General features: G+C 30.2%; 1 protein-coding gene across 3 annotated transcripts in view; it reads right to left on the bottom strand.

The window, feature by feature from the left end:
* Twin (twin) overlaps window positions 1–25,351 on the bottom strand; it is a 96,201-nt gene extending 70,850 nt beyond the window's left edge. For all 3 annotated transcript variants that reach the window (XM_064074546.1, XM_064074545.1, XM_064074547.1), the window contains exons 1-3: window positions 25,237–25,351; window positions 24,402–24,723; window positions 22,712–22,887 (exon numbers count right to left, since the gene is read on the bottom strand). In XM_064074546.1, coding sequence (XP_063930616.1) covers window positions 22,712–22,887; window positions 24,402–24,715 — 490 coding nt within the window. In that variant the 5' untranslated portion in view covers window positions 24,716–24,723; window positions 25,237–25,351. The remainder of the gene's footprint in view (window positions 1–22,711; window positions 22,888–24,401; window positions 24,724–25,236) is intronic.
* Between the last annotated feature and the right edge of the window lie 111 nt (window positions 25,352–25,462).

The raw sequence follows: 25,462 nt of genomic DNA, 5'->3' as shown, positions 1-25,462 counted from the left end.
TGGATTTTCTCCGTGATTATTGATCTACGTTCAATAAAAAATAAGCACAAATTCGTAATTCTAAGAATTTCAGCTCTTCCATATTTCAATTTTTCAAATGTTTCGATTTTTTAATCTATCGATTTTTCGACTTCCCGGTTTTAGATTTTCTGTTTTTCAATTGTCGTTTTTTCAAATTTTAGATTTTTCAATTAATCGATGTTTTGATTTTCCCATTTCTTGACTTTCGAGGGTTTCGATATTCCTGTTCTTCAATTCTTTCATTTTTCGATTTTTCATTTTTTAGTTTTTTCAATGTTTCGATTTTTCGACTTCACTTTTTTAGTTTTCGATTCCTCAACTTTTCGACTTTTTAGGTTCTCAGTTTTTGGATATTTCAGGTTTCGGATTTTTCAGGTTTTCCATTTTTTAGTTTTTCTTTCATTTTTCAGTTTTTCGATATCTCGGTTTTGGGATTTTTCAATATTTCGATTCTTCGACTTTTCGATTTTTGACTCCTGGATTTTTCGATGTGTTGATTATTTTACTTTTTCGATTTTTCAATTTTTCGATTTTAAAATTTTAGATTTTTTAATTTTTAAAATTTCAGATTTTTCGATTTCTCGATTTTTCAGTCCAGTTCTTCGATATTTGAATTTTTCAAATTTGACTTTCATAAACTCTCAATTTTTCGATTTTTAAATTAATCGATGTTTTGATTTTCCCATTTCTTGACCTTCGAGTGTTTCGATTTTGCTGTTCTTCAGTTCTTTAATTTTTTGATTTTTCAGGTTTTTGATTTTTCAATTTTTCGATTTGTTAATTTTTCATTCCCGATTTATCGAGATTTCATTGTTCAGATTTTCGATTTATCAGTTTTTCAATTTTTTATTTTGGCCTATTTCAGTGTCTCAGTGTTTCCAGTTTTCCATTTTTTCGTTTTTTTATTTTTCCGCTTTTCCAATTTTTCAACTTTTAACTTTTTGTTTGTCGATTTCTCTATTTTTCGATTTTTCAACTTCATCACTTTTCGATTTCTCGTTCTTTTGATCTTTCAATCTCTCAATTTTTCAATTTTTCCAATTTTTAAGTTTTTTGATTTCTCGATTTATCGAGACTTGGATTTTTTGATATTTTGATTGTCAATTTCTCAATTTATATTTTATTGTTTCGGTTTCTCAATTGTTCGACTTTTCGACTCCACGATTTCTCAATCTTTTGATTTTTCGATTTCTCGGTTTTTCGATTTTCCAGTTTTTCGATGTTTCGATTTTTCGTTATTCGGTTTTTAAATTTTAGATTTTTGAATTTTACATTTTTTCGACATTTCGATTTTTCAATGTTTCGGTTTTACGATTTTTTAAGGTTTCGATTTTTCGATTATTAGATTTCTCGATTTTTCCAATTTACGATTATTTTAATTTTTCTAACTGTTATATCATACAGCGTATCGAAAACAACCACAAAAATTGTCACTAAAAACATTTAAAAATTGCAAAATCAGCCTATATGTCGCACCTATATTAATCTATGGTTTCACATCTAAATTTTTTTCAACATTTTTTTATGAACTGTTTAAAACCACAAATACAGGAATTTGTTATTTTATAAAATTTAAACGGTGTTTACACAAATCTAAAATTTGACAATAGACGGTTTTCTGTATTTTATAATGCATATTTTCGAACTTATCTCTCTTTATATAGTTTTTTTTTTAATTATCAGAATAGGTCTTTTTTGGAATTATTCTTTGGATGAACCCCAACAAATCCAGTATCAAAATAAAACTCATTCTGAGACAATTTCGAAAATGTTAAAATATACCGGGTGTCTGGAAAATGGCGGATTAACTCTCCGCTACGCTCTTAACAATCAACCGGTGAGTCTGGGAAAAATCGTAAAAATATATCCCATTTGCCAAAATCACTCTTATCTTAGCAGGTAGTAGCCCCGCCCACCCGCCCTTTATTTTCTTCTAGAAAGTGATTTGCCAAAATCTGTCTTATCCTAACTAGTAAGGTAAGACTGATTTTGGCAAATAACATTCTATGAGAAAATAGAGGGCGGGTGGGCGGGGCTAGTACTTGGCAAGATAAGACTGATTTTGGCAAATGACAAACCCTCTAAGAAAATAGAGGGCGGGAGGGCGGGGCTAGTACTTGGTAAGAAAAGACTGAAATTGGCAAATCACATACCTTCCAAGAAAAGAGAGGGTGGGTGGGCGGGACTAGTATTTGATAAGATAAGACTGAGATTGGCAACTACCCTCTCTTTTCATGGAAGGTATGCCATTTGCCAAAATTGGCCTTTTTTTAGCAGGGGACTCCCGAAACCCCCGTACATAACGTATTGAAGAGTTAATCCGCCATTTTCCAGACACCCGGTATATCACCCTGGATAAAAAAAAATCTAATGCGATTTTTTTAACCTCATTTTTGTTTTTTGCTTTCTTCATAAAGAAATTAAATCGATAAAAATAAATATATAGGGCGTCTCATTTAAAAAAGTACGACTCAAATGTGTAAATTTTGAACCGAACACCTGTATATTTGAGAATAACCTATCAGACTGGGTTAAAAAATTTGTTCGAAGTACAATCTTTACGACTCTAAATAGCGTGTCAAATATTTGCATTAAATATTTTTGCTGTGTTAACACAACTTAAAACCGTGGATTTTTTGTCTTGGTTTTCCCCCCAGTCATTTAAAAAATATGTATATTCCAAAACAAACAGATTATTATTTCTATTGTTTTTCAAAATTACTTATAAATGTGCAAATTTTCTTCCAGTTTCATGATATTAAAAACAACTGTAACGATTCGAATTTAAGTATCAAGAGACCACACCAAGACTCGAATTTTCTTGTGATAGCGAAGTTTCTCGTTTGTCATGTTTGCATGGCAACTTAACAAAGACGTTCGAGCATCACTTAACCAATTTTGCAAATTATACACAATCCAATTCATACGGAAAAAAATAATTATCGCGTTCAACACGCACTAAAAACACCACATTAAATTTAAATTCCGCTTATTAACTAACCATTCCAAAAAGAATAGTCGCCACGATAAAAAACTGTTATATATTTTCTAACTGAATAGTCGTTAATTTCAGTAAATACGCTTAACAATCTTGCGCATTGTCATTGTCAAGGTTGACCACACAAAGCCTCGACCAAATGAAAAAAGTAAACAAAAGGTCTAGCTGTACGTATTAATTTCCTCCAGCCTTGTTATAACGGCGTGCCAGTTTTTCCAAATTGGGAAGAAGCTAATTTTCTAGTGATTATAACTGGTTTTGTACTTATCTGGAAAAATTCTTCCAATAAATAAATCAAGTATGATATCATACGCAGTTTTACGTGCACTACCAATACAAAGTCGATTTCACCGAAAGTATTCCGAGTGATAACCCACTTAGTTCTTCACTTCTTCGGATTTTGAGCGCGTAGGCGAAGAAACCTAACAGTCAAAACCCAAACCATCTCGTCGTCAAGCCATCGGTTATTAAAAACGTGTTAACCGACTTAATTATCTCAAAATAATAAAGAACAAATAGTCGTAATTACCTAAAACTACCGTTCCGGAGACCCACATACACATGATACAGAACGATTTGGCCCGTTAATCCACACGCCCTAGCTCTGTGTACGACATTCACAGTAAATGTCGCAAATCCCATGAAGCCTGCTGCTCGTTATCGTCTTTATTTTCAAACTAGCACAAAAAATAGCGCTGTTGAAACAACGAAGTCTCCTTTCAAGGATATAAGTAACGCACGCTTGCAAAACGTTTTCATATCGGACGGTTTTACTTTCCCATCTTCGGCTGAAATAACGTAATTTAATTGAAAAGTTTGCTAACGGTTATGGAAAAGACGGCATACGGTAAAGGCTTTCAGCGGACGTCCACCAATTATCCGTACTTCGTAATTATTAATCCGATGAAATTATACGTGTGAGCAAACCAGTTCCTCTAATATTTATACATTGGCGGAGTTTTTAGGACGGCGTGTGACGCTGGTGTCGATGGATTTTTTTGAGCGAAAATTGCCGGTGTCGTGAGAGCGGCGGCAAATTAAGTTCTGCGCATAATTAAAAGCACGCAAAACTCGAATCCTTTCGCGTAATGATGAAATTTTATGTTTTGCGGCAATTATTATGATCAACTAGACGAGCGGTAGATGGGGATTTTTAAATCTGTTTCATTTTGTCGCCGTTTGCATGCGAGCGATTTTTTTTTGGATAGGATGGATCGATGGATTGCACTTTTTTGTTTCCGGTGACTTTCTACAGGTTATTCAATGTACAGGTGCTGTTTTCTGGGTGAACTGGAACTTCGAAGAACGACTGTCTATGCAAATTTGGCGACTAATGACATTTGAGGGTAATTATCGCCGAAATTAAGCTTCACGTCTAAATTTTTTGCGACGCTTTTTTATAAACAGAAATTTCAAAAAGGCGGATTTTCTCCGTAAGTACTCAACATAGAGCAAAAATAAGCACAGATTCGTGATCCCGAGAAAATTTCCGATAAGACAGATGTCTTTCCTGACTGATATAGAAGAATAGTCGATTTGACGTTTTTTTTTTTCAATTCTAAAATTCAAAATATTATACTGGCGATTCTTGAATGATGGTAAGAATTTTCGAAAAAATGAAGACGAAAATAACTTCTGGAGGTCGAATTTTACAAAAAAAAAAAAAATATATGTATCTGGAAAATTTAATTTTTTGAAAAAGTTGCCTAAAAATTTCGAAACAATTCGAGGATATGAATCTCGACGTGCCAATTTGAAAAATTAAGTGTAAAATTTGAAAATTTGAAATTGAAATTATGAAATTGTAGGATTAAACTTAAACGGAAAGGCAGAAAGATCTAGACGGGTATGCAAAGATATAGAAAATATGTAGACACATACAGAAATTTGAAATTTTTAAAGTTAAAGATTTCACGTCCAAATTTTTTACAATATTTTTTATGAACTACATATTTAAAAAAATTCAAAATTTCAAAAAACAGGGATTTTCTCCGTAATTACTGTACGTAGATCAAAGATAAGCACAGATTCGTAATCCTGAGAAAATTTCCTAGAACACAGACTCTCCTGACCGATGTAGAAGAATATAGAAAGATATAAACGGGCACGGAAGAATATACAAGGATATAGACGGAAAAATTCTGAAACTGAAATTTTGAAACTTGAACGTTTCACATCTGAATTTTTTGCAATATTTTTTTTTAATTTTCAAATTTCAAAAAAGGATTTTCTCTGCAATTTCTGAACGTAGCGCAAAAATAAAAAGATTCGTGATCCTAAAAAAATTTCCTGTAAGATGGGCGACTCTCCAAGCCGACATAGAAGAATATAGTAGACCAAAGAAGGGTATAGACGAAATATAGAATGATACAGAACGAAATAGACGTATATAGAAGAATATAGATGGATATAAAAAAATATGGAAGAATATAGACCAAAATAGAAGGATATATATACGGATATACAAAAATTATATTCAATAAAATTCTTAAAATTCCAATATTTTATATTGACCATTCTCGAATAATGGTAGGAATATTCGAAGAAATGGAGACAAAATATAACTTGTGGAGGTCTACAAAAAAATCTCTAGGTAATTTTCGAAAGCGGTCGAAAAATGATCGAAACATAAGGGGGAAGAATTGAAAAATTGAACTTTTTGGAAAAATTGCCTAAAAATTGAAAAACAATTCCGAGATATAGATCTCGACGTGCCGATTCGAAAAATATAATGTGAAATTTGAAATTGAAATTACGAAATTGAAAGTCTGAAATTGAAATTTTGGAATTCTGAAATCGAAAGTCTGAAATTGAAATTTTGAAACTGAAATTTTGAAATTGAAATACTGGAATTTTGTAACCAAAATTTTGAAAATGAAATTTTCAAACTAATTTTGAAATTGAAATTTTGAAACTGCAATTTTAAAATTAAAATATTGAAGTTTTGAAATTGAAATTTTGAAAGTGAAACTAAGAAATTGAAACTTTGAAATTTCAATTTTGAAATTGAAATATTAGAATTTTGAAATTGAAATATTGGAATTTTGAAATTGAAATATTGGAATTTTGAAACTGAAATATTGGAATTTTGAAACTCGAAAAATGGTCGAAATATAAGGGGGAAAAATTGAAAAATTGAACTTTCTGGAAAAATTGACTATAAATTGAGAAATAATTCCGAGATATAGATCTCGGCGTGCCGATTCGAAAAATATAGTGTGAAATTTGAAACTGAAATTCGGAAATTGAAATGCTGAAATTCTGAAATCGAAAGTCTGAAATTGAAATGTTGAAAATGAAGTTTCGAAACTTAAGTTTTGAAACTGAATTTTCAAATTGCAATTTTGGAACTGAAATATTGGAATTTTGAAACTGAAACTCTGAAATTGAAATTTTGAAACTGAAATCTTGAAATTGAAGTTTTGAAATTGAAGTATATATTGAAATTGAAATTTTAAAACTGAAACTTTGAAATTGAAATATTGGTTTTAAAACTTAAATTTTGAAATTGAACTTTTGAAATTGAAATTTTAAAATTGAAATTTTGAAATTGAAATTTTGAAATTGCAATTTGGAAATTAAAATTTTGAAACTGAAACTTTGAAATTGCTATTTTGAAATTGAAATATTGGAATTCTGAAACCGAAATTTTGATGTTTTGAAACCGAAATTTTGAAATTTAAGTTTTGAATTTGAAATTTTGAAATTGTAATTTTGAAATTGAAATTTTGAAAGTGAAACTAAGAAATTGAACTTTTTGGAAAAATGGACTAACCATTGAGAAATAATTCCGAAATATACATCTCGACGTGCCGGTTCGAAAAATATAGTGTGAAATTTGAAACTGAAATTCGGAAACTGAAATTTTAAAATTCTGAAATTGAAATTCCAAAACTGACTATACCCACTCATATGACTGCTCGTTTTGAATCATCTTTCTCATATCTAGCTCCCTATATTGTGAATCACTTAGATCAATTTCTTGATATGTCGAGCCAAGTCATTAAAAAGCAGCTAATTTTTGATATTTTACGAGGTACCGACTTAGGCATTTCTTTTAATAAATTTTAAATTTGTGTTCTTTTTTATTGTGTTTGATGTATGATTTTATTTGTTTTATTCTTAGGTTAGTTAAGTTAATTATCAGTAGGTATACACTGTTAACTAACCGTTTGTACTGTTGTGCAATAAACTTATCTATCTAAAACTGAAAGTTTGAAATTGAAATTCCGAAATTGAAAGTCTGAAATTAAAATTTTGAAATTCTGAACTCGAAAGTCCGAAATTGAAATTTTGAAATTGAAGTTTCGAAACTTAAAGTGAAACTAAGAAAATGAAACTTTGAAATTTCAATTTTGAAATTGAAATATTGGAATTTTCAAACTCGAAATATGGTCGAAATATAAAGGGGAAGAATTGAAAAATTGAACTTTTTGGAAAAATTGACCAAATATTGAGAAATAATTCCGAGATATAGACCTCGACGTGCCGATTCGAAAAACAGAGTGTGAAATTTGAAACTGAATTTCGGAAATTGAAATTTTGAAATTCTGAAATCGAAAGTCTGAAATTGAAATGTTCAGTTTCGAAACTTAAGTTTTGAAACTGAATTTTCAAATTGCAATTTTGGAACTGAAATATTAATAATAATAATAATAATAATAATATATTTATTTATCCAGCAGACTAATATATAGTCCATAGTGGATACAACCACAGGAACAATATTAAATTTACAATAAACACATAAACAATATTAAATATACAATAAACACATAATGCTCACAACATTGGTACACTTACACATGATTCAATTCCAACAATTGTTTCCTTACATTAGCTTTACTAAAATTATGAAAAAATATATCTAGACGACCATCACAAACGGAATTATATAAGCGAAAAGCATATATCAATGGACAGTTATAATGATGAAAAGTATTGGGTATAGCAAAATAAAATAACTTTGGACATCGGCTAATTTGTCTTGGGATGTTGAATTTGATTTCATGGAGAAGCTCCTGACAACATATCTGACCTAAAGTGAGTTTTTGTAGAAAAATTAAACTAGCTGCATTTCTTCTTCTTATTAAAGGTTGTTCATTGACAATAGACAATAAGCTAGATTGATCACAATGTCTGCTTGGATACCTATTATACATTTTTAAAAATAAATACTTTGCAAATTTGCGCAAGACATTCTCTAACAAGTCAATATATTTTTGGTAATACGGCTTCCATACAATGCAACAATATTCCATTCTTGACCTTACTAAAGCATAAAAAAGTATTTTGATACATTGTATGTTAACAAAATCCATGGTGTTACGACGAATAAATCCTAGCTGTTGCATAGCAGTCTTGGTGACATGCAGGATGTGTGGGGCAAATGACAAACTACAGTCCATAACAACACCTAAATCAGATATCTGTTGACAATTCTCAAGTACATAACCATCTAAATTGTAATAATAGGAAATAGGTTCACGTGTACGAAAGAAGGTAATCTTTTTACATTTACTTTTGTTAATTTCAAACTTATTACTATTACACCAATGCAGTAACTTTTCTAAACTGGTTTGTAGCTCATAACAGTCCTCAGCCCTATTGACAACTTTTGCCAGTTTTAAGTCATCGGCGTATACAAATGCCCTACATCCCAAGTCTTTTACGACGTCGTTGTAAAATATAATAAAAAGAAGAGGACCTAAATTTGATCCTTGACCAACTCCACTGTTAACTTTATATATCGACGATCTAAATCCTTTACACAAAACTCGTTGTTGCCTATCAGTTAACCAAGATTTAAGAACAGATATTAAATTATCGCATAAACCAAAACTTTCCAACTTTTTTAATAAAATACAGTGATTAACTTTGTCAAATGCTTTAGATAAGTCGGTATATATAGCATCGACTTGTGATCTTTTATCTAAAGCATTTGAGACAAACTGCGTGAATTCGCATAAGTTAGTTGTAGTGGAGCGGCCCTTGACAAAACCATGTTGTTCAGTTATAATATCAGATTTCACATGGGCATAGATAGCATCTGTTAATATGCACTCAAACAATTTAGCAAAATTTGGGATGAGAGATATGGGCCTATAGTTCTTAATGTTCGACTTGTCACCCGACTTAAAAATTGGCACAACATTTGACGTTTTCCATACTGTTGGATACTGTGAAGATATTAATATCCGATTAAATATATGACAAAGTGGAGATAGAAAACAACTTATGCAATCCACAATCAAAAATGCCGGTATGTTATCAGCACCACAGACATTATTCGCTTTTATACCCTTTACAGCCTTAAGAATGTCGTTGTCACTTATAGAGAACCTATTTAAAATAACATTTTTTACACAGTCTACTCTAACATCAAAAGATGGACAACAATATTTAAAACAGTTATCACAGATATTTTCACAATTATCACGGCATATTACATCGCAGACATGGTTCTCGTTATCGCAGTTGTACATACTTTTAAAGTGACTAGCAAATGTGTTGACTATATCTTGTTGAGATGTCAAGGTATGATTCTCAAAGGTCATGAGACCAGGAACATTCGTGGCTTTCTTTTTTTCATTAACAAACGACCAAAATTTTTTCGGATGGCTTTGTAGAGAAGTTTCAGATTTTCTTATAAACTCATAATATGTGTACCTAATGTCTTTTCTGATTTCACAGCGTAACTTCTTCACTTTATCAAGATGATATACTGACTTGGTTTTTCTATAAATATCCCAATGTCTATTCTTTGTTTTGATTTTGTTGATAACAGATCTAGTATACCAAACAGGGTAATTTTCCCGCTGACCAAAGGACTTTGAAATTGGTACATATTGGGAGATGTTGGTAAAAATGATTTCATTGAATTTCTCACAGGCCAGAGTAGGATCAGCAGCATCTAAAACTGGCAACCAGTCAGTCCCAGCAAGTGATAGGTAGAGCCCTTCCAGATTACCTCTGTGAAAGTTAAATCTCAAGTCATCAGTCCCATGTACAAATGGTACACTATCCAGGTTCACTAATTCCAGTTGTATATTTAGAGCAGGATGATGATTATCCTCTGTAACTAATGTCAACTCCTGTTTGTCTACAGTTACTGTTAAACTTTCTGTCGTCAGAACTAAATCTAATATTCTGTTGTTGCTATTGAGAATGCTGTTGTGTTGAACCAAGTTATTTAATGCCAGAAACTGTGTGTAGATGTTGAATAATTGGGTTGTCCTTGTACCTGTCACACATTCAGAAATTTCCGGGATATTAAAGTCGCCACATAACATGACGGGAACTGAGAAGTCTATGGCACTTTCCAAGTAGTCAAAGATAGAAGTGTAAACATCAAGACTGAGTGAAGGAGGAATGTACATGGCAAGAATAATAATATGTCTACTGCTTATAGAAATTCTTATGCCTAAAAGTTGAACAGATGGTACCGGTGAGCTAACATCAAGCTTGTTTACAACATACTGGTTCCTCACTGCCACCAAAACTCCTCCACCACGACCAGTAATTCTATCGGATCGATATACATTAAAAAAGCAAGGAAATAACTCACTTGAACTAACATTGCTGGTAAGCCATGTTTCGCTTAGAATAACAACGTCAGCATCCAATGAAGAGCAATTCACATAAAAGTCCGTAATTTTAGTATTTAGACCTCGCACATTTTGATAAACAATGTTTTCACTTAAAGATGTACGTGAACGAGGAAATCTTGCCTGCTGGAAATCTACACATTTTTTGTACTGACGATTTTTGGCACACCATTTGTGTATTTTAGTCTTATGTCTTCCTCACCATTGTTGCGCCGACTTCTAAATTCTTTTCTAATAGCATAAGCCTTAGTCTGTTGACGAGGTGTAAGATCAACATTGCAGAAAATATTGTTGCTGAATCTATATATTGGAATTTTGAAACTGAAACTCTTACATTGAAATTTTGAAACTGAAATCTTGAAATTGAAATTTTGAAACTGAAACTTTGAAATTGAAATATTGGTGTTTTAAAACTGAAATTTTGAAATTGAAGTTTTGAAATTGAAATATTGGAATTCTGAAACCGAAATTTTGATGTTTTGAAACTGAAATTTAGAAATTTAAGTTTTGAAATTGAAATTTTGAAATTATAGTTTTGAAATTGCAATTTTAAAATTGAAATTTTGAAATTGGAATTTTGAAACTGCAATTTTCAATTTTGAAATTGAAATTTTGAAAGTGAAACTAAGAAATTGAAACTTTGAAATTTCAATTTTTAAATTGAAATATTGGAATTTTGAAATTGAAATATTGGAATTTTGAAATTGAAATATTGGAATTTTGAAATTGAAATATTGGAATTTTGAAATTGAAATATTGGAATTTTGAAACTCGAAAAATGGTCGAAATATAAGGGAGAAGAATTGAAACATTGAACTTTTTGGAAAAATTGACTAAAAATTGAGAAATAATTCCGAGATATAGATCTTGACGTGCCGATTCGAAAAATATAGTGTGAAATTTGAAACTGAAATTTTGAAATTCTGAAATTGAAATTCTAAAACTGAAAGTTTGAAATTGAAATTCCGAAATTGAAAGTCTGAAATTAAAATTTTGAAATTCTGAAATCGAAAGTCCGAAATTGAAATTTTGAAATTGAAGTTTCGAAACTTAAGTTTTGAAATTGAAATTTCAAATTGCAATTTTGGAACTGAAATATTGGAATTTTGAAACGGAAACTTTGAAATTTAAATTTTGAAACTAAAATCTTGAATTGAAGTTTTGAAATTGAAGTATATATTGAAGTTGAAATTTTGAAATTAAAGTTTTTAAATTGCAATTTTGAAATTGAAATTTTGAAACTGAAATTTTGAAATTAAAGTTTTAAAATTGCAATTTTGAAAGTGAAACTAAGAAATTGAAACTTTGAACATTGGAATTTTGAAACTTGAAAAATGATCGAAAGAAGAATTGAAAAATTGAACTTTTTGGAAAAATTGACTAAAAATTGAGAAATAATTCCGAAATACAGATCTCGAAGTGCCGATTCGAAAAATATAGTGTGAAATTTGAAACTGAAATTTTGAAATTCTGAAATTGAAATTCTAAAACTGAAACTTTGAAATTGAAATTACGAAATTGAAAGTCTGAAATTAAAATTTTGAAGTTCTGAAATCGAAAGTCTGAAATTGAAATTTTGAAATTGAAGTTTCGAAACTTAAGTTTTGAAATTGAAATTTCAAATTGCAATTTTGAAACTGATATATTGGAATTTTGAAACTGAAACTTTGAAATTTAAATTTTGAAACTAAAATCTTGAATTGAAGTTTTGAAATTGAAGTATATATTGAAGTTGAAATTTTGAAATTAAAGTTTTTAAATTGAAATTTTGAAATTGAAATTATGAAATTGAAGTTTGAAATTGAAATATTGGAATTTTAAAATTGAAATCTTGGAATTTTGAAATTGAAATTTTAAAACTGAAATTTTGAAATTGAAATATTGGAACTGTGACTGAAATTTTGAAATTGAAGTTTAGAAATTGAAATTTTTAAACTAGAATTTTGAAATTGAAACATTGAAACTGGAATTTTGCAACTGAATTATTGGAATTTTGAAATTGAAATCTTGAAACTGAAATATTGGAATTTTGAAATTGAAATTTTAAAACTGAAATTTTGAAATTGAAATATTGGAATTGTGACTCTGAAATTTTGAAATTGAAATATTGGAATTTTAAAATTGAAATTTTGAAATTGAAATATTGAAACTGAAATTTTGAAATTGAAATATTGGAATTTTGAAATTGAAATTTCGAAATTGGCAATTTTGAAATTAAAATTTTGTGTTTTCTCTGTAATTACTGAACGTAGAGCAAAAGTAAGCACAGAATTGTGATCCTAAAAAAAAATCCTGTAAGATGGAGGACTCTCCTGACCGACACAAAATAATATAAGAAGACCAAAGAAGGATATACGCAGATATAGAATGATACAGAAAAAATTAGATGTATGTAGAAGGATATATACCCAAATATGGGAGAATATAGACCAAACTAAAAAGATATATACAGATATAGAGAAATTAAATTAAATTCTTAAAATTCCAATATTTTATATTGACGATTCTCGAATAGTGGAGAAAATGTTCGAAGAAATAAAGACAAAAATATCTTATGGAGCTCGTAAGTACAAAAAAAAATCTCTAGTTACTTTTCCAAAGCGGTCGAAAAATACTGGAAACATCAGCGGGAAATATTGAAAAATAAAACTTTTTGGAAAAATTGTCTAAAAATTTAGAAATAATTCTCGAATGTAGATCTCGACGTGCCGCTTCGGGTAAAACCTCAAAGCGGATTCATAAACCAGAAGTAGAGGAGTAAGTTATTTTACAAACTATAAATTCTTCTTGCTATGAAAAGTTTCGAGGGGACGTCGTCACATCGGTGTGGGTAATTAAAATTTGAAATATGAAATTTGAAACGTGAAAATTGAAATGAGATTTGAATTTGATATTTCAATTGCGAAATTCGATGCGAAAATTTGGAAGTACAGGGTATGTCATTTTATAAAATTTTAATTCTACTTACTACAGAAAACTGAGAGGAGGTCATCACATTCTCGGTGGGGATAATTGGACAAATTTTGACGAGCGTCTTACCATCTACACAATATTTCTAACACCCATATAAATTTTAGTAGTTTCGGAAATCATCGATGTAAACAAAATCGACACAGATGGTAGACAGACGGAAACGGACAACTATTTTTTCATAAATGCTATTTAAATTTTATAAAATAACATACTCCTGTACGTGCAGTTTATGAATCCGCCTTGAGTTTTTATTCCAAGTATCCAGATTTCCGCCAAAAAAAATAACAACAATTGTAGAACATTTTATAATAATATAAGAGAACGTTACCCCACAGGGGTTATCATAAAATAAATAAAATTTCTGTGCAAATTTTTCAAATAATTTTTGAAACGTATTGATTTTTTGATTGTTGTGACATGGCAACCGACCAAGATAATCGAAAAGAAATTGTTAACCCGAAAAGTATGAAACCTGATTTAAAAAACAAACACCTTTTTATGACTTAATTACTTATTTGTTGACTATAATTTACTAGTAAAATTAATTTTACAACACTTCACTAAATATGTTTACTTATTTTTAAATTGTGTGTACATAGGCAATTTCGCCGTTTCACACAAAAATACTGCCAATACAACAACTAATAAAATAAAGTGTACTAAATTTAAAACCCAAATTATTAAATTGGCGCAAAAACAAAAAATCCTTATCACACACACCGAATCTTCCACTAAAGATGTTCTTTGTTTTCTCAGCTCGATTAAATCACGCCGTAACTGTACCGCAAAACCCAAAACCGCCGATCCAATCAGAAAAATAACCACTCAATCCTGAGTGGCCATTTCAGGCACCACAGTTATAAAAACATAAATTTCCATTTTCCTAAACACATTACCATATATATTGTCGCCCTCTTATTATTTCAATCGTGATCATCTTAAGCCAAATCGCCACAATCTAGGCCACCAAACAAAGAATACCCACAAACTTAAATAATACCGCGTTTGTGGAACGTGCAAACTGTGAGAGAAAGGAACAATCATCCACTCTCTGATTCATCTCATCGATTTCGAATAACAGCAATACAAATTTATGCGTTTTTTAGAATTTCCACAAACAATACCACCTAAATCTATCGCATCTCACCGAAAAAAAAATCCGCTCATTAAAATGCACCTACTTCGATAATGAATGCGATTAGCTGGAAATTGGGCTAAAACGCATAATTAAATAAATTCGAATCACAGCCATTTCTAGATTCTTCAGCGGTCGTGTCAGACGAGAGAAAGTCTCTTAATTTCCTCCCCCCTCTAGGTGGCTCTAGACAGAAATAAGACATAGCGGCAACCGCGCGAAATGTACAATTTTACTGTACGTAACGGAAACAAAGAATAATAAAAACTAAGACTGTTATAACGCTTGTTTCGGCGAAAGCTCTGGAAGTCTCATTAACATAAACGATACAACCAGTTATTACTAGCGGCCGATGCAAATTGAACCGTAGTTTCGGAAAAAAATCGTAACACATTACATTTTCACTGATACATAACAGTAACAATTAGCGGCTTAACGGATCTTCGGAGATAAGTCTGATCGGACGACCAGACACCTACTTACATTCAAAATAAGAAACCAGGAGTCGGCGAAATTTAAATAACACGGTTTTACAACTACAGTCTACGTACGCAACAGACACGAATCTATAATTGTTAACAACGATAAAATCGGTGACCTTTCTGGTGCTAGAACGTGAAAAAACTATTATTAATATTTATCCTATTTACAGTATAGCGGTTGCAGTGTCCTTAAGTTTAAGGATATGTACGCACCTTCTAGCATCGAATGATATTCTGAAAGGAAAACTGCACTATATTTAGATGTTTCAATTACCATGATTCCAAGGCAACCTTTCAATGAACTGTGAAAGGAAACCGCTTACGGAAATCACGGATTCTCCCACATTTTTTCCATCGCCTAAAAAATTCGGTGAGATCGCTAGTAAATTAAAAAGAAGAAATCGCCGATCCGCTCAATTAGCGTCGATGCGACGCTTAATTACTTTTCCGAAACTATTTTTATTTAATTCCGATCACAATGAACCCAATTATGGACGTTGTGAAACTTCCTTTCGTTAGTTTCGAATATGAGGGAAAATATTGTAAACAATAGACCGAACTTTCTACATCGCGCGAACTCTAACCCCGTTAATTTGGAATTATTTAACGACACGTGCGGTGTTACTCATTAGTATTTTTACATCGGCTAATTGCATTAAAATTAAATAATAATTCACGAAATGCGAAAGGTTAAAAACGTGCCCGACGCCGAAGATGGCACGAATATGATCATTATTTCTGTAAATGTCAACAAAAGACGGTGGCTTTCTGCGTGGGCCGGATTTCATCATTGATTATATCAACGCTGTACTGTCATGCACAACAAATTCATAAAACAAAATAACCGCAAGTAGTCCAATTTTTATGCTTGGCTTTCACTCAACAGTATTCTGTAAATATGAGTGTAATTGCGTCGTTATGGTACCGAGACCGGGAGAAAGCTGACGTGATCGTGCATCTCGGTGAAAATAGAACAGGGCTTAATGCGCTTCCCTGTCACACATGATGGGCCCGGTTTCGACCGAAAGTCGCTCGTTTGCACATAAACCACAAACGAGAAATCATTTAAATAACATAACACAAACAAAACAAATCACTTTGTGATGTTTCCTAATTTTTTTTTTTTATTTTGGATTAAATTAAAATGAGTTTAATTTCAGCCACAAATTGTACGAAAAAGTTGGCTACGTAACAAAATCAGTACTCAGTTTAAATATAGTTTTTGTTGTGATACTGGTAGTAGATATGAATTTAAAAGATAAGTGTGTTTACAAAACAATGTGTAAACTTTAATCAGAGATTAGTTTCAAACGTCGTAAATCTATTATTCGACGTCTCTCATTGGAAGTCGATTGAATTTTTTTTTCTTTTTGTTCCAACTTATTTTTGAATCAATTGAGATAAAACATGTACTTCATGAACACGTTTTCATTTCATTTGGAACTGTTATCAATAATTATCATATTAGCTATGAGTAATATTTATACTTATATATTATATTTATCTTAATTTATATAAACGTATGTTTTGTAAATGAAACTTTCTAATTTTTAGATTTTTTTTGAAAAGTATCGTTTTAATCACGTTTCTATAGTTACTGCTTCATAAATTTGAAAAATAATTTTGAATTTTGGAAATTTCCTATTACTACTAATATTTTATCTTATCTTGTAGTTTTTTAAATATTATATTCAATCTATTTCCTATATAGATAGTAGTTAAGATGAAACATCCTGTACATGTCTCCCAAACAAACAGAATTTAAAAAATTATAAAGAAAATACATGGTAACCAACCAAAAAATTGAGGTTTTGAGTAGCCTATTTGCCAATTTTGTTTTTTTCATGACAATCGTTATACGGCGGACTCGTAAACCGCAAATTTAGGATTGCTATTTTATAAAATTTAAATAGCATTTACTATGCAAAATTTTTAGGTGACGTCTTCAAAATATAAATGAGAATAATCACACAAATTTCGATTATCGTTTTATCATCTAAAGGATATTCGTAAAATATAAATAAAATTTGATGACAATCAGTTCAGTAGTTTCGGAGATTGTCTGTTTTATAAAATCCACATAGAGAGAGAGAGAGAGAGAGAGAGGAGAGAGAGAGAGAGACGACAAACAAACAGACGGAACGAGAAAAAATAAAGTTTCATTTTGTTGGAAATATTTTACTCTAATAAGTCTTCGATTTAATTTGATTTAGACTAAATCTAAAAATTAAAAAAAAACAAGAACGATCAATGATAAGTTTTTCGATTGTAATTTTGCAATTTTTCGATTTTTCAGCTTCTCAACCTCAACTAATGATAATTTTTCGTTTCTTCAATTTCACGATTTTTTAAGTTTTCTATTTTTCCGATGTTTCAATTGTCCATTTTCCGATTAATTAGTTTTAAGATTATTATTTGCAATTTTTCGATTTTTTAATTATCCAATTTTTAATTTTTTCGATTTGCAATTTTGGAATGTCCAAATTTTTTGTTCGAATTTTCAGTTCCCCGACATTTAATTCTTCGATTTTTCAAGTTTTCATTTTTTCAATTTTTCGATTTTCAGTTTTTCAATTTTTAATTTGTCGATTTTCTAATTTTGTAATGATAAATTTTCGTTTCTTCAACTTTAGGTTTTCTTGATTTTCCCACTTTTCTGATTTTTCAATTTTCCATTTTCCGATTATTATTTTTTGGTTACTACTTTGCAATTTTTCGATTTTTCAGTTTCTCCATTGTAAATTCTTCAAATTTCCAATTTTCGTTTCTAATGATGATTTTTCGGTTTTCCGTTTCTTCAATTTTGCGATTTCATAAGGTTTCAGTTTTGTCAATTTTTAATTTTCCATTTTCCTATTATTATTTTGCAATTTTTCAGTTTCTCGATTTTTAATTTTTCGATTTTCGAATTTTTCGTTGGAATGTCCAATTTTTTATTAGTGCGAATTTTCAGTTCCCCGATTTTTCATTTTTCGAGATTTCAGCTTTTTATTTGCAATTTTGGAAGGTCCAATTTATCGGTTGTTCACATTTTCAGTTTCCCGACTAATTTTTCAATTTTTCGAATTGTAATTTTTCATTTATTAATTTTTCGACTTTTTGCTCCCAATTTTAATTATTTTTTTTTGGATTACCGAATTTTTCGTTTCTTCAATTTTAGGTTTTCTTAATTTTCCCATTTCTCTGATTTTTCAGTTTTGCATTTTTTCCGATTAATTATTTTTTCGATTTTACAATTCCTCAATTTCTAAATTTACGTTTCTTCAATTTGACGATTTCTTAATTTTTCTGTTTTGTGGATTAATCAATTTTCCAATTTCCGAGTAATTAATTTTTCAATTACTATTTTGCAATTTTTCGACTTTTCAACTGTTGGATTTTTAATTATTCAGTTTTCCAATTTTTCGTTTCTTCAATTTTACGATTCCTTAAGTTTTCGATTATGCCAACTTTTCGATTTTCCATTTTCTTGTTATTATTATGCAATTTTTCAATTTCTCGATTTTTCATTTTTTTTTATTGAAATTTTGGAATGTCCAATTTTTCGATTGTTCGAATTTTCGGTTCCCCGAGTTTTGATTTTTCAATTTTTCAGCTTTTTATTTGCAATTTTCAAAGGTCGAAGTTTTCGATTCTTCGAACTTTCACATTTAATTTTTCGATTTTTCTATTTTTCATTTCTTCAATTTTTCGATTTTTCAGGTTTCCAAATTTTAATTTTTCAATTTTTGAATTTTTCGTTCCTAATGGTAATTTTTCGTTTCTTTAATTGTAGATTTTTCGTTTTTTTTTCAGTACGTTGATTTTTCACTTTTTCGATTTTCCAATTCCTCAATTTTTAATTTTTGGTTTCTCCAATTTTACGATTTCTTAAATTTTCCATTTTGCCAATTTATCAATTTCCCATTTTCCGATTATTATTTTGCAATTTTTCAGATTAAAGATTTTTAGTTTTTCGATTTTTCATTTTTTTATTTGCAATTTTGGATGATTCAATGTCCAATTTTTCAGTTGCTCGAATTTTCAGTTCCCCGATTTTTTATTCTTCGATTTTTCTATTTTTTCGTTTCTTAAATTTTTCGAATTGCAATTTTTCGATTTTCGAATTTTTCGTTTCTAATGATAATTTTTCGTTTCTTGAAGTTTAGGTTTTGTTAATTTACCTATTTTTCTGATTTTTCAATTTTCCAATTTCCCATTATTCTTTTGGTTATTATTTTGCAATTTTTCGATTTTTCAGCTTTTGGATTTATATTTTATATATTTTTTTTTTCTACAATGTTGCGATTTCTTAAGTTTTCTCTTTTTGCCAATCTTTCAATTTTCCATTTTCTTATTATTTTACAATTTTTCAGTTTCTCGATTTTTAATTTTTTTATTTGCAATTTTGGAATGCCCAATTTTTCAATCGTTAGAATTTTCGGTTCCCCGACTTTTAATTTTTCGATTTTTTTCTTTCTTAAATTTTTCGAATTGCAATTTTTCATTTTAAAAATTTTTCGATTTTTCAGGTTCCCAATTTTCAATTTTTCGATTTTCGAATTTCTCCTTTCTATGATAATTTTTTGTTTCTTCAATTTTAAGTTTTCTTAATTTTTCCATTTTTCTGATTTTTTGGTTTTTCAATTTCCAATTAGTTTTTAATTTATGAATTTTCGTTTCCTCAATGTTACGATTTCTTAATTTTGCCATTTTCCTGATTATTCGATTTTCCATTTTCCAATTATTTTTTTGGTTATTATTTTTCAATTTTTCGATTTTTCAGCTTTTGGATTTTTAATTTTTCGATTTTCCAATTTTTTGTTTCTAATTATAATTTATTTTTCGTTTCTACAATTTTACGATTTCTTAAGTTTTCTATTTTGCCAATCTTTCAATTTTCCATTTTCTTATTATTTTACAATTTTTCAGTTTCTCGATTTTTAATTTTTCGATTTTTTATTTTTTTATTTGCAACTTTTGAGTGCCCGATTTTTCAATTGTTCGAATTTTCGGCTCCCCAAATTTTAATTTTTCGTTTCTTCAATTTTAAGTTTTCTTAATTTTCCCATTTTTCTGATTTTTTAGTTTTCCCATTTCCGACTATTTTTCGATTTTTCAATTTCTCAATTTTTAAATTTTCGTTTCCTCAATTTTACGATTTCTTAATTTTCCCATTTTTCTGATTATTCGATTTTTCATTTTCCGATTATTTTTTTGATTATTATTTTCAATTTTTGGATTTTTCAGCTTTTGGGTTTTTAATTTTTCGATTTTCCAATTTTTCGTTTCTAATTATACTTAATTTGTTATTCGTTTCTTCAATTTTTCGATTTATTAAGTTCTCCATTTTGCCAATTTGTCAATTTTCCGTTTTCTTTTTATTTTACAATTTTTCAGTGTCTCGATTTTTAATTTTTCGATTTTTCATTTTTTTATTTGCAATTTTGGAACGCCCAATTTTTCAATTGTTCGAATTTTCAGTTCCCCGACTTGATTTTTCTAGTTTTTTCTTTCTTAAATTTTTCGAATTCCAATTTTTCATTTTTTCAATTTTTCGATTTTTTAAGTTCCCAATTTTGAATTTCTCCTTTCTAATGAGAATTTTTCGTTTCTTCAATTTTAAGTTTTCATAATTTTCCCCCTTTTTTGATTTTTTGGTTTTTCGTTTCTTCAATTTTAGGTTTATTTAATTTTCCAATTTTTCTGATTTTTCGATTTTCCAATTTCTCGATTGTAAATTTTTCGATTTTACAAATTTTCCTTCTTTCAGTTTGCTAATTTTTCGATTTTTCAGTTTCCCGATTTTTAATTTTTGGATTTTTCAATTTTTTATTTGCAATTTTGAAATGTTCAATTTCCGGTTTCAGTTCCCTGATTTTTAATTTTTCGATCTTTAAATTTTTATTTGCAATTTTGGAACGTCAAATTTTTCGATTCTTCGAAATTTTAGTTCCTCAACTTTCAATTTTTTTATTTTTCCGTTCTTAAATTTTTCGATTTGCAATTTTTCATTTTTCGATTCCCCAATTTTTCGTTTCTAATAATAATTTTTCGTTTCTTCAATTTTAGGTTTCCTTAATTTCCTCATTTTTCGATTTTCCATTTTCCGATTAATTATTTTTTCGATTATTATTTTGCAAATTTTCGTTTTTTCAGTTTGCTAATTTTTGTGGATTAATCACTTTTCTATTTTCCGATTAATTAGTGTTTCGATTGTTCATTTTTTATTTTGCAATTTTTCGATCATACAATTTTTAATATTTTTAATTTTAAAACTTTCCGTTTCTTGAATTTTCTAACTTTTAAATTTTCCTTTTTTCCATTATAATTTTGCAATTTTCCGTTTTTACAATTTTTCTATTTTTGGAATGTTCATTTTTCGTTTGTTCACAATTTGATTTTGCGAATTTAATTTTTTTTTGTTTCATAATAACACTTATAAATTAAATAAATCGAGGCGGATTCATAAACCGCAAATTTAGGATTGTTATTCTATAAAATTTGAATAAATGTACTGTGGGAAATTTTTAGACAATATCATCAAAGTATTGATGAGAATAATCAGACAAATTGTGATTATCGTTGTACCATCCTATAAAATATAAATAAAACTTGATAACAATCAATCCAATAGTTCCGGAGATTGTGCATCGAATAAATTCGAACTATGTATTTTATTCTAGTCAATGTGTTTTTTTTTTTTTTTTTAATTAAAGCGCAATAGTCTTTTTCCTTAATTTGACATCTTACAACAAATGCTCATCTGTACGCTGCGTACAGGAAAATACATATAACACATGCGCAATGTAACAAATTATAATATAAAGAAATAAAACCTATAAATAAATAAAAAGCGTTAGATGTATAAGGTGCATTTTTATCCGCATCCTCCTTATTATATCGAGTGATTTTTTAAATTTCCTTCTTAGTTGGCCATGACGCTTACCTCAAATTTCACTGTTGACATAAGCGTCATGGCTAACTAGAGCAGAAATTTAAAAAATCACGCATTATTTCCCAAGAAGACCTTTTAAATTTGTACTTTATTTCATTATCAACCTATATACAACAAATAAATTTAGCGAAGAGAGTCTCCAAAGACTATTTTCACTTGCATTGTTTATAGACGTATTTCGGTTTTCTTAATTATTAAAAAACTAAAATGGGGCCAACTCAAAGTAATAAAGCATATAAGACTAAAGTTGTTAAAATAAAATAGTGTTTACGTTTAGTGTTTTACATAACGAAAACGTTTCCATACACGTGTCTTGTCGTTTTCGTAGAAATCGCCTTCTTGTAAATCTTAAATTAATCAATATTCCAAGTCTTCCGTCACATCCTTCTGCGTTTTGCATAATTACGGAATTTATTTAATATTAAAAGTACTCAAGTCCCGAACGGACGAATATCTCTTATTCTATTTTGTTATACTTTCAACACAAATAAAAATAATAAACCTCGTCGTACCCATCAAGTTAATTGATAACGCGCTAGATTAACATAAAAATCCTACCTTGTAGGTTGTCTAGCATGAAAGTCAGCAATTTCTGCGTCCCATTGGGCTCGGCGTAAATGTTCATGATGTCTTTACTGAGTGGATTTCCTATTAAACCGAGAACCATGAGATTAAACAGCTTTCCCAGTTCATATGGCAGAATCCTTAATTGGTTATGACTCAATTGCAGTTCCCTGAAACATTCGAACTCTAACTTACAAAAGGGAATTATTTCCAAATAATAATTTACAAGGGACTTACACTCCGGCCTGCGAGGAGGAAGGACTTGGGAAGAAGGAAGAGGTATTGAAGGCCTTATGACGCAGAGTTTGAAAAGAGAGAAGAAAACGTGTTGTTATATAAGTTGTCTTTAGCAGGCCCACAACACGGCTATAAAAATTAGTACGAAATTACTAAGTTCGTATACGTTATCAACAGAAAAAAAGGCTACACCTGGAGTTACCCGGTGAACACTTGATTAGCATTGCTAAGTTGCTTTTTTACTGCTGAAAATTGGATTGTTTAAAGCGTTATCGACGACCGAAGTGCCAGGAGACTTCAAATCTAGTTCTAATACGTATGCATCGTGTACAGCTGGTTTGAGTTTTCACATTTTTATTACTATAGATAAATCAAAGTTGAGTGTGTACGATGGGAATATAAATTTGCATCGGCTATAACATTCCTACATTCACCAAATACGGACTCCATCCGGAACTATAAATCAACGCGTCACTTTTGTCGAAATATCCTTTTTGCGATACCTGGATGCATGATGGATGAATCTTAACAGAAGGCGTGGCTTCGGTGCGCTATCAATCAACTCATTACTGATTAACTGAATCATAAAAAGTCACAACACAAGGACCGACCTTTGTGTTTCTCTATTTTTACTACAACGACACTATTGTGACTCATTTGTAGTGCGAAACTACGGAATACTACGCCGAAATCAACCTTTGTTACACGAAGGTTAAGTTGTAGAATTTTATCAGAGTTGTGACAAGTTTCATTAACACAATCGTAAATTTTTAAAAGTGCTCAAAATGCACTTAACGTTATTTGATTAATCAACAAAATAAATATTATAACGGATAATAAGGATAAAATTACTAGAATTAGAACTTTGGTGGTGAAACACCCTGTATTTAATTCAGCTTAATCATAGAACTAACAGATAGATGGCACCACTCAATATAATCGTTAAAAAACTAAATCCAGTTTAATTTAAAATCACTCAAAGCACAGATACGCCGTAATTAGCGTCTGGAAAATCAAAATTACCTAAAAATAAATAAAATTTGTTTACGCTAGTGGAGATAAATTTTGATAAAAAATTAAACAATGTTGACACTATTGGCATCATTGGGGATTATTTATATGCCATTGGCGCAACTTTAAGGCAAACCCAAAAGATAAATATTAAATTTATTATCACATAGCTTATTCAAATCATTTACATATGACCTGAACCATTTGACAACAAGTTGTTTGTGTTTAAATGAGTTATTTTTTGTTTGTACTACGTCATTTAAAATTTTCGCCTATCTGATATCGCACGAATGTATACAAATACTATCACGTTGTTGGTTTGAATATCGCGCCTGGATATTTCGACTTAAAAATGGTACCAAGTATAACCGATGCAATTTAATTTAAAAGTGGTTTCTTTTGTCTTTGGGTGTTTAATCGCGCTTGGCGGACTCACCTGAGTTGTATAAGTTCGCCCAGCTCGGCCGGCAACGAGCGCAGCTTGTTAGACGACAAATCTAAGTTCCTTAGGTTGACGAGCTGGCAAATATCAGGCGGCAGTCGTTGCAGGGAGTTGTTTTTTAAATATAACGCTGTAAGATGAGTCATTTGAAATAGGTTAGAACTTAAATTCCGTATAGTCCCTGTTATCTCCAATTCTGTCCAAAATGACTTTTTACCAGCCGCTTGATCTTCAGCAGACATGTAGGTGTGTGTTCTTCTATTAGAACCATTGTTCTCATACTTGCTGTCCTTAGAATTGCGTGGCATAATATATCCTAGAATAGGAAAGCACATTTTTAGCTAAGAATCAGCTGGGGAAACGGGATTAATCGAATCACTGGAATTTCGCCTAACTGTCATTGTTACAGCCACAATCACTTGTTTACAACTTTGATCATTTCAATCGCTAGCTATGGGGAGTTTGCGGCAATTAAGAGGGTTTTATCTGTTTTGTAACAACCAGGGTTTAGGCAAAACTGAAAAGTTCAACAAACTCTTGATGACCCTGTAAACAAGGGAAGCCTGAAGAACTTGATGACTTCACCAACCGCCTGTCATATTTGTTGGCTCGAAAACGGCTGCAGTGATGAGAAAAAACGGCCATCGATGCGTCCCCTCGTCGCGTTTATCGCGTTTATTCTATTTACTTACGGAATGAATGGCATGACGCACGAAATTGTTAACTCTAGAAGACATCAACAGGGATAGACAGGCAGCTGATTTGGGGCTGAATCGGCCTCCAGTGACTTATCTCAATGAAAATAACACTCAAACGGCGCAGTATTTACCTTCATCTACTCCTTAATTAATTATAAATAGCGGAGATATGTACAAATAACTTTTTTGAGATATTCACTTTATACACAACTTCTCCATAAAAAGCCAGATTTCAGGGTATGCAACTGTTTTGACACGGCGAAAGTCCCTATTTTTGACAGATCAACTGTCATCTAGAAAATTCGAGATATATGCAACCAAACATACACCGACCATCGTTCGACGTTCAAATAACAC

This window comes from Zophobas morio, unplaced genomic scaffold (assembly GCF_036711695.1).
Source record: "Zophobas morio isolate AGI-343-1 ecotype UQ-CSIRO unplaced genomic scaffold, CSIRO_AGI_Zmor_V1 ptg000054l, whole genome shotgun sequence".
Taxonomy (NCBI): domain Eukaryota; kingdom Metazoa; phylum Arthropoda; class Insecta; order Coleoptera; family Tenebrionidae; genus Zophobas; species Zophobas morio.
This window is presented reverse-complemented; position numbering and strand designations above follow the sequence as displayed.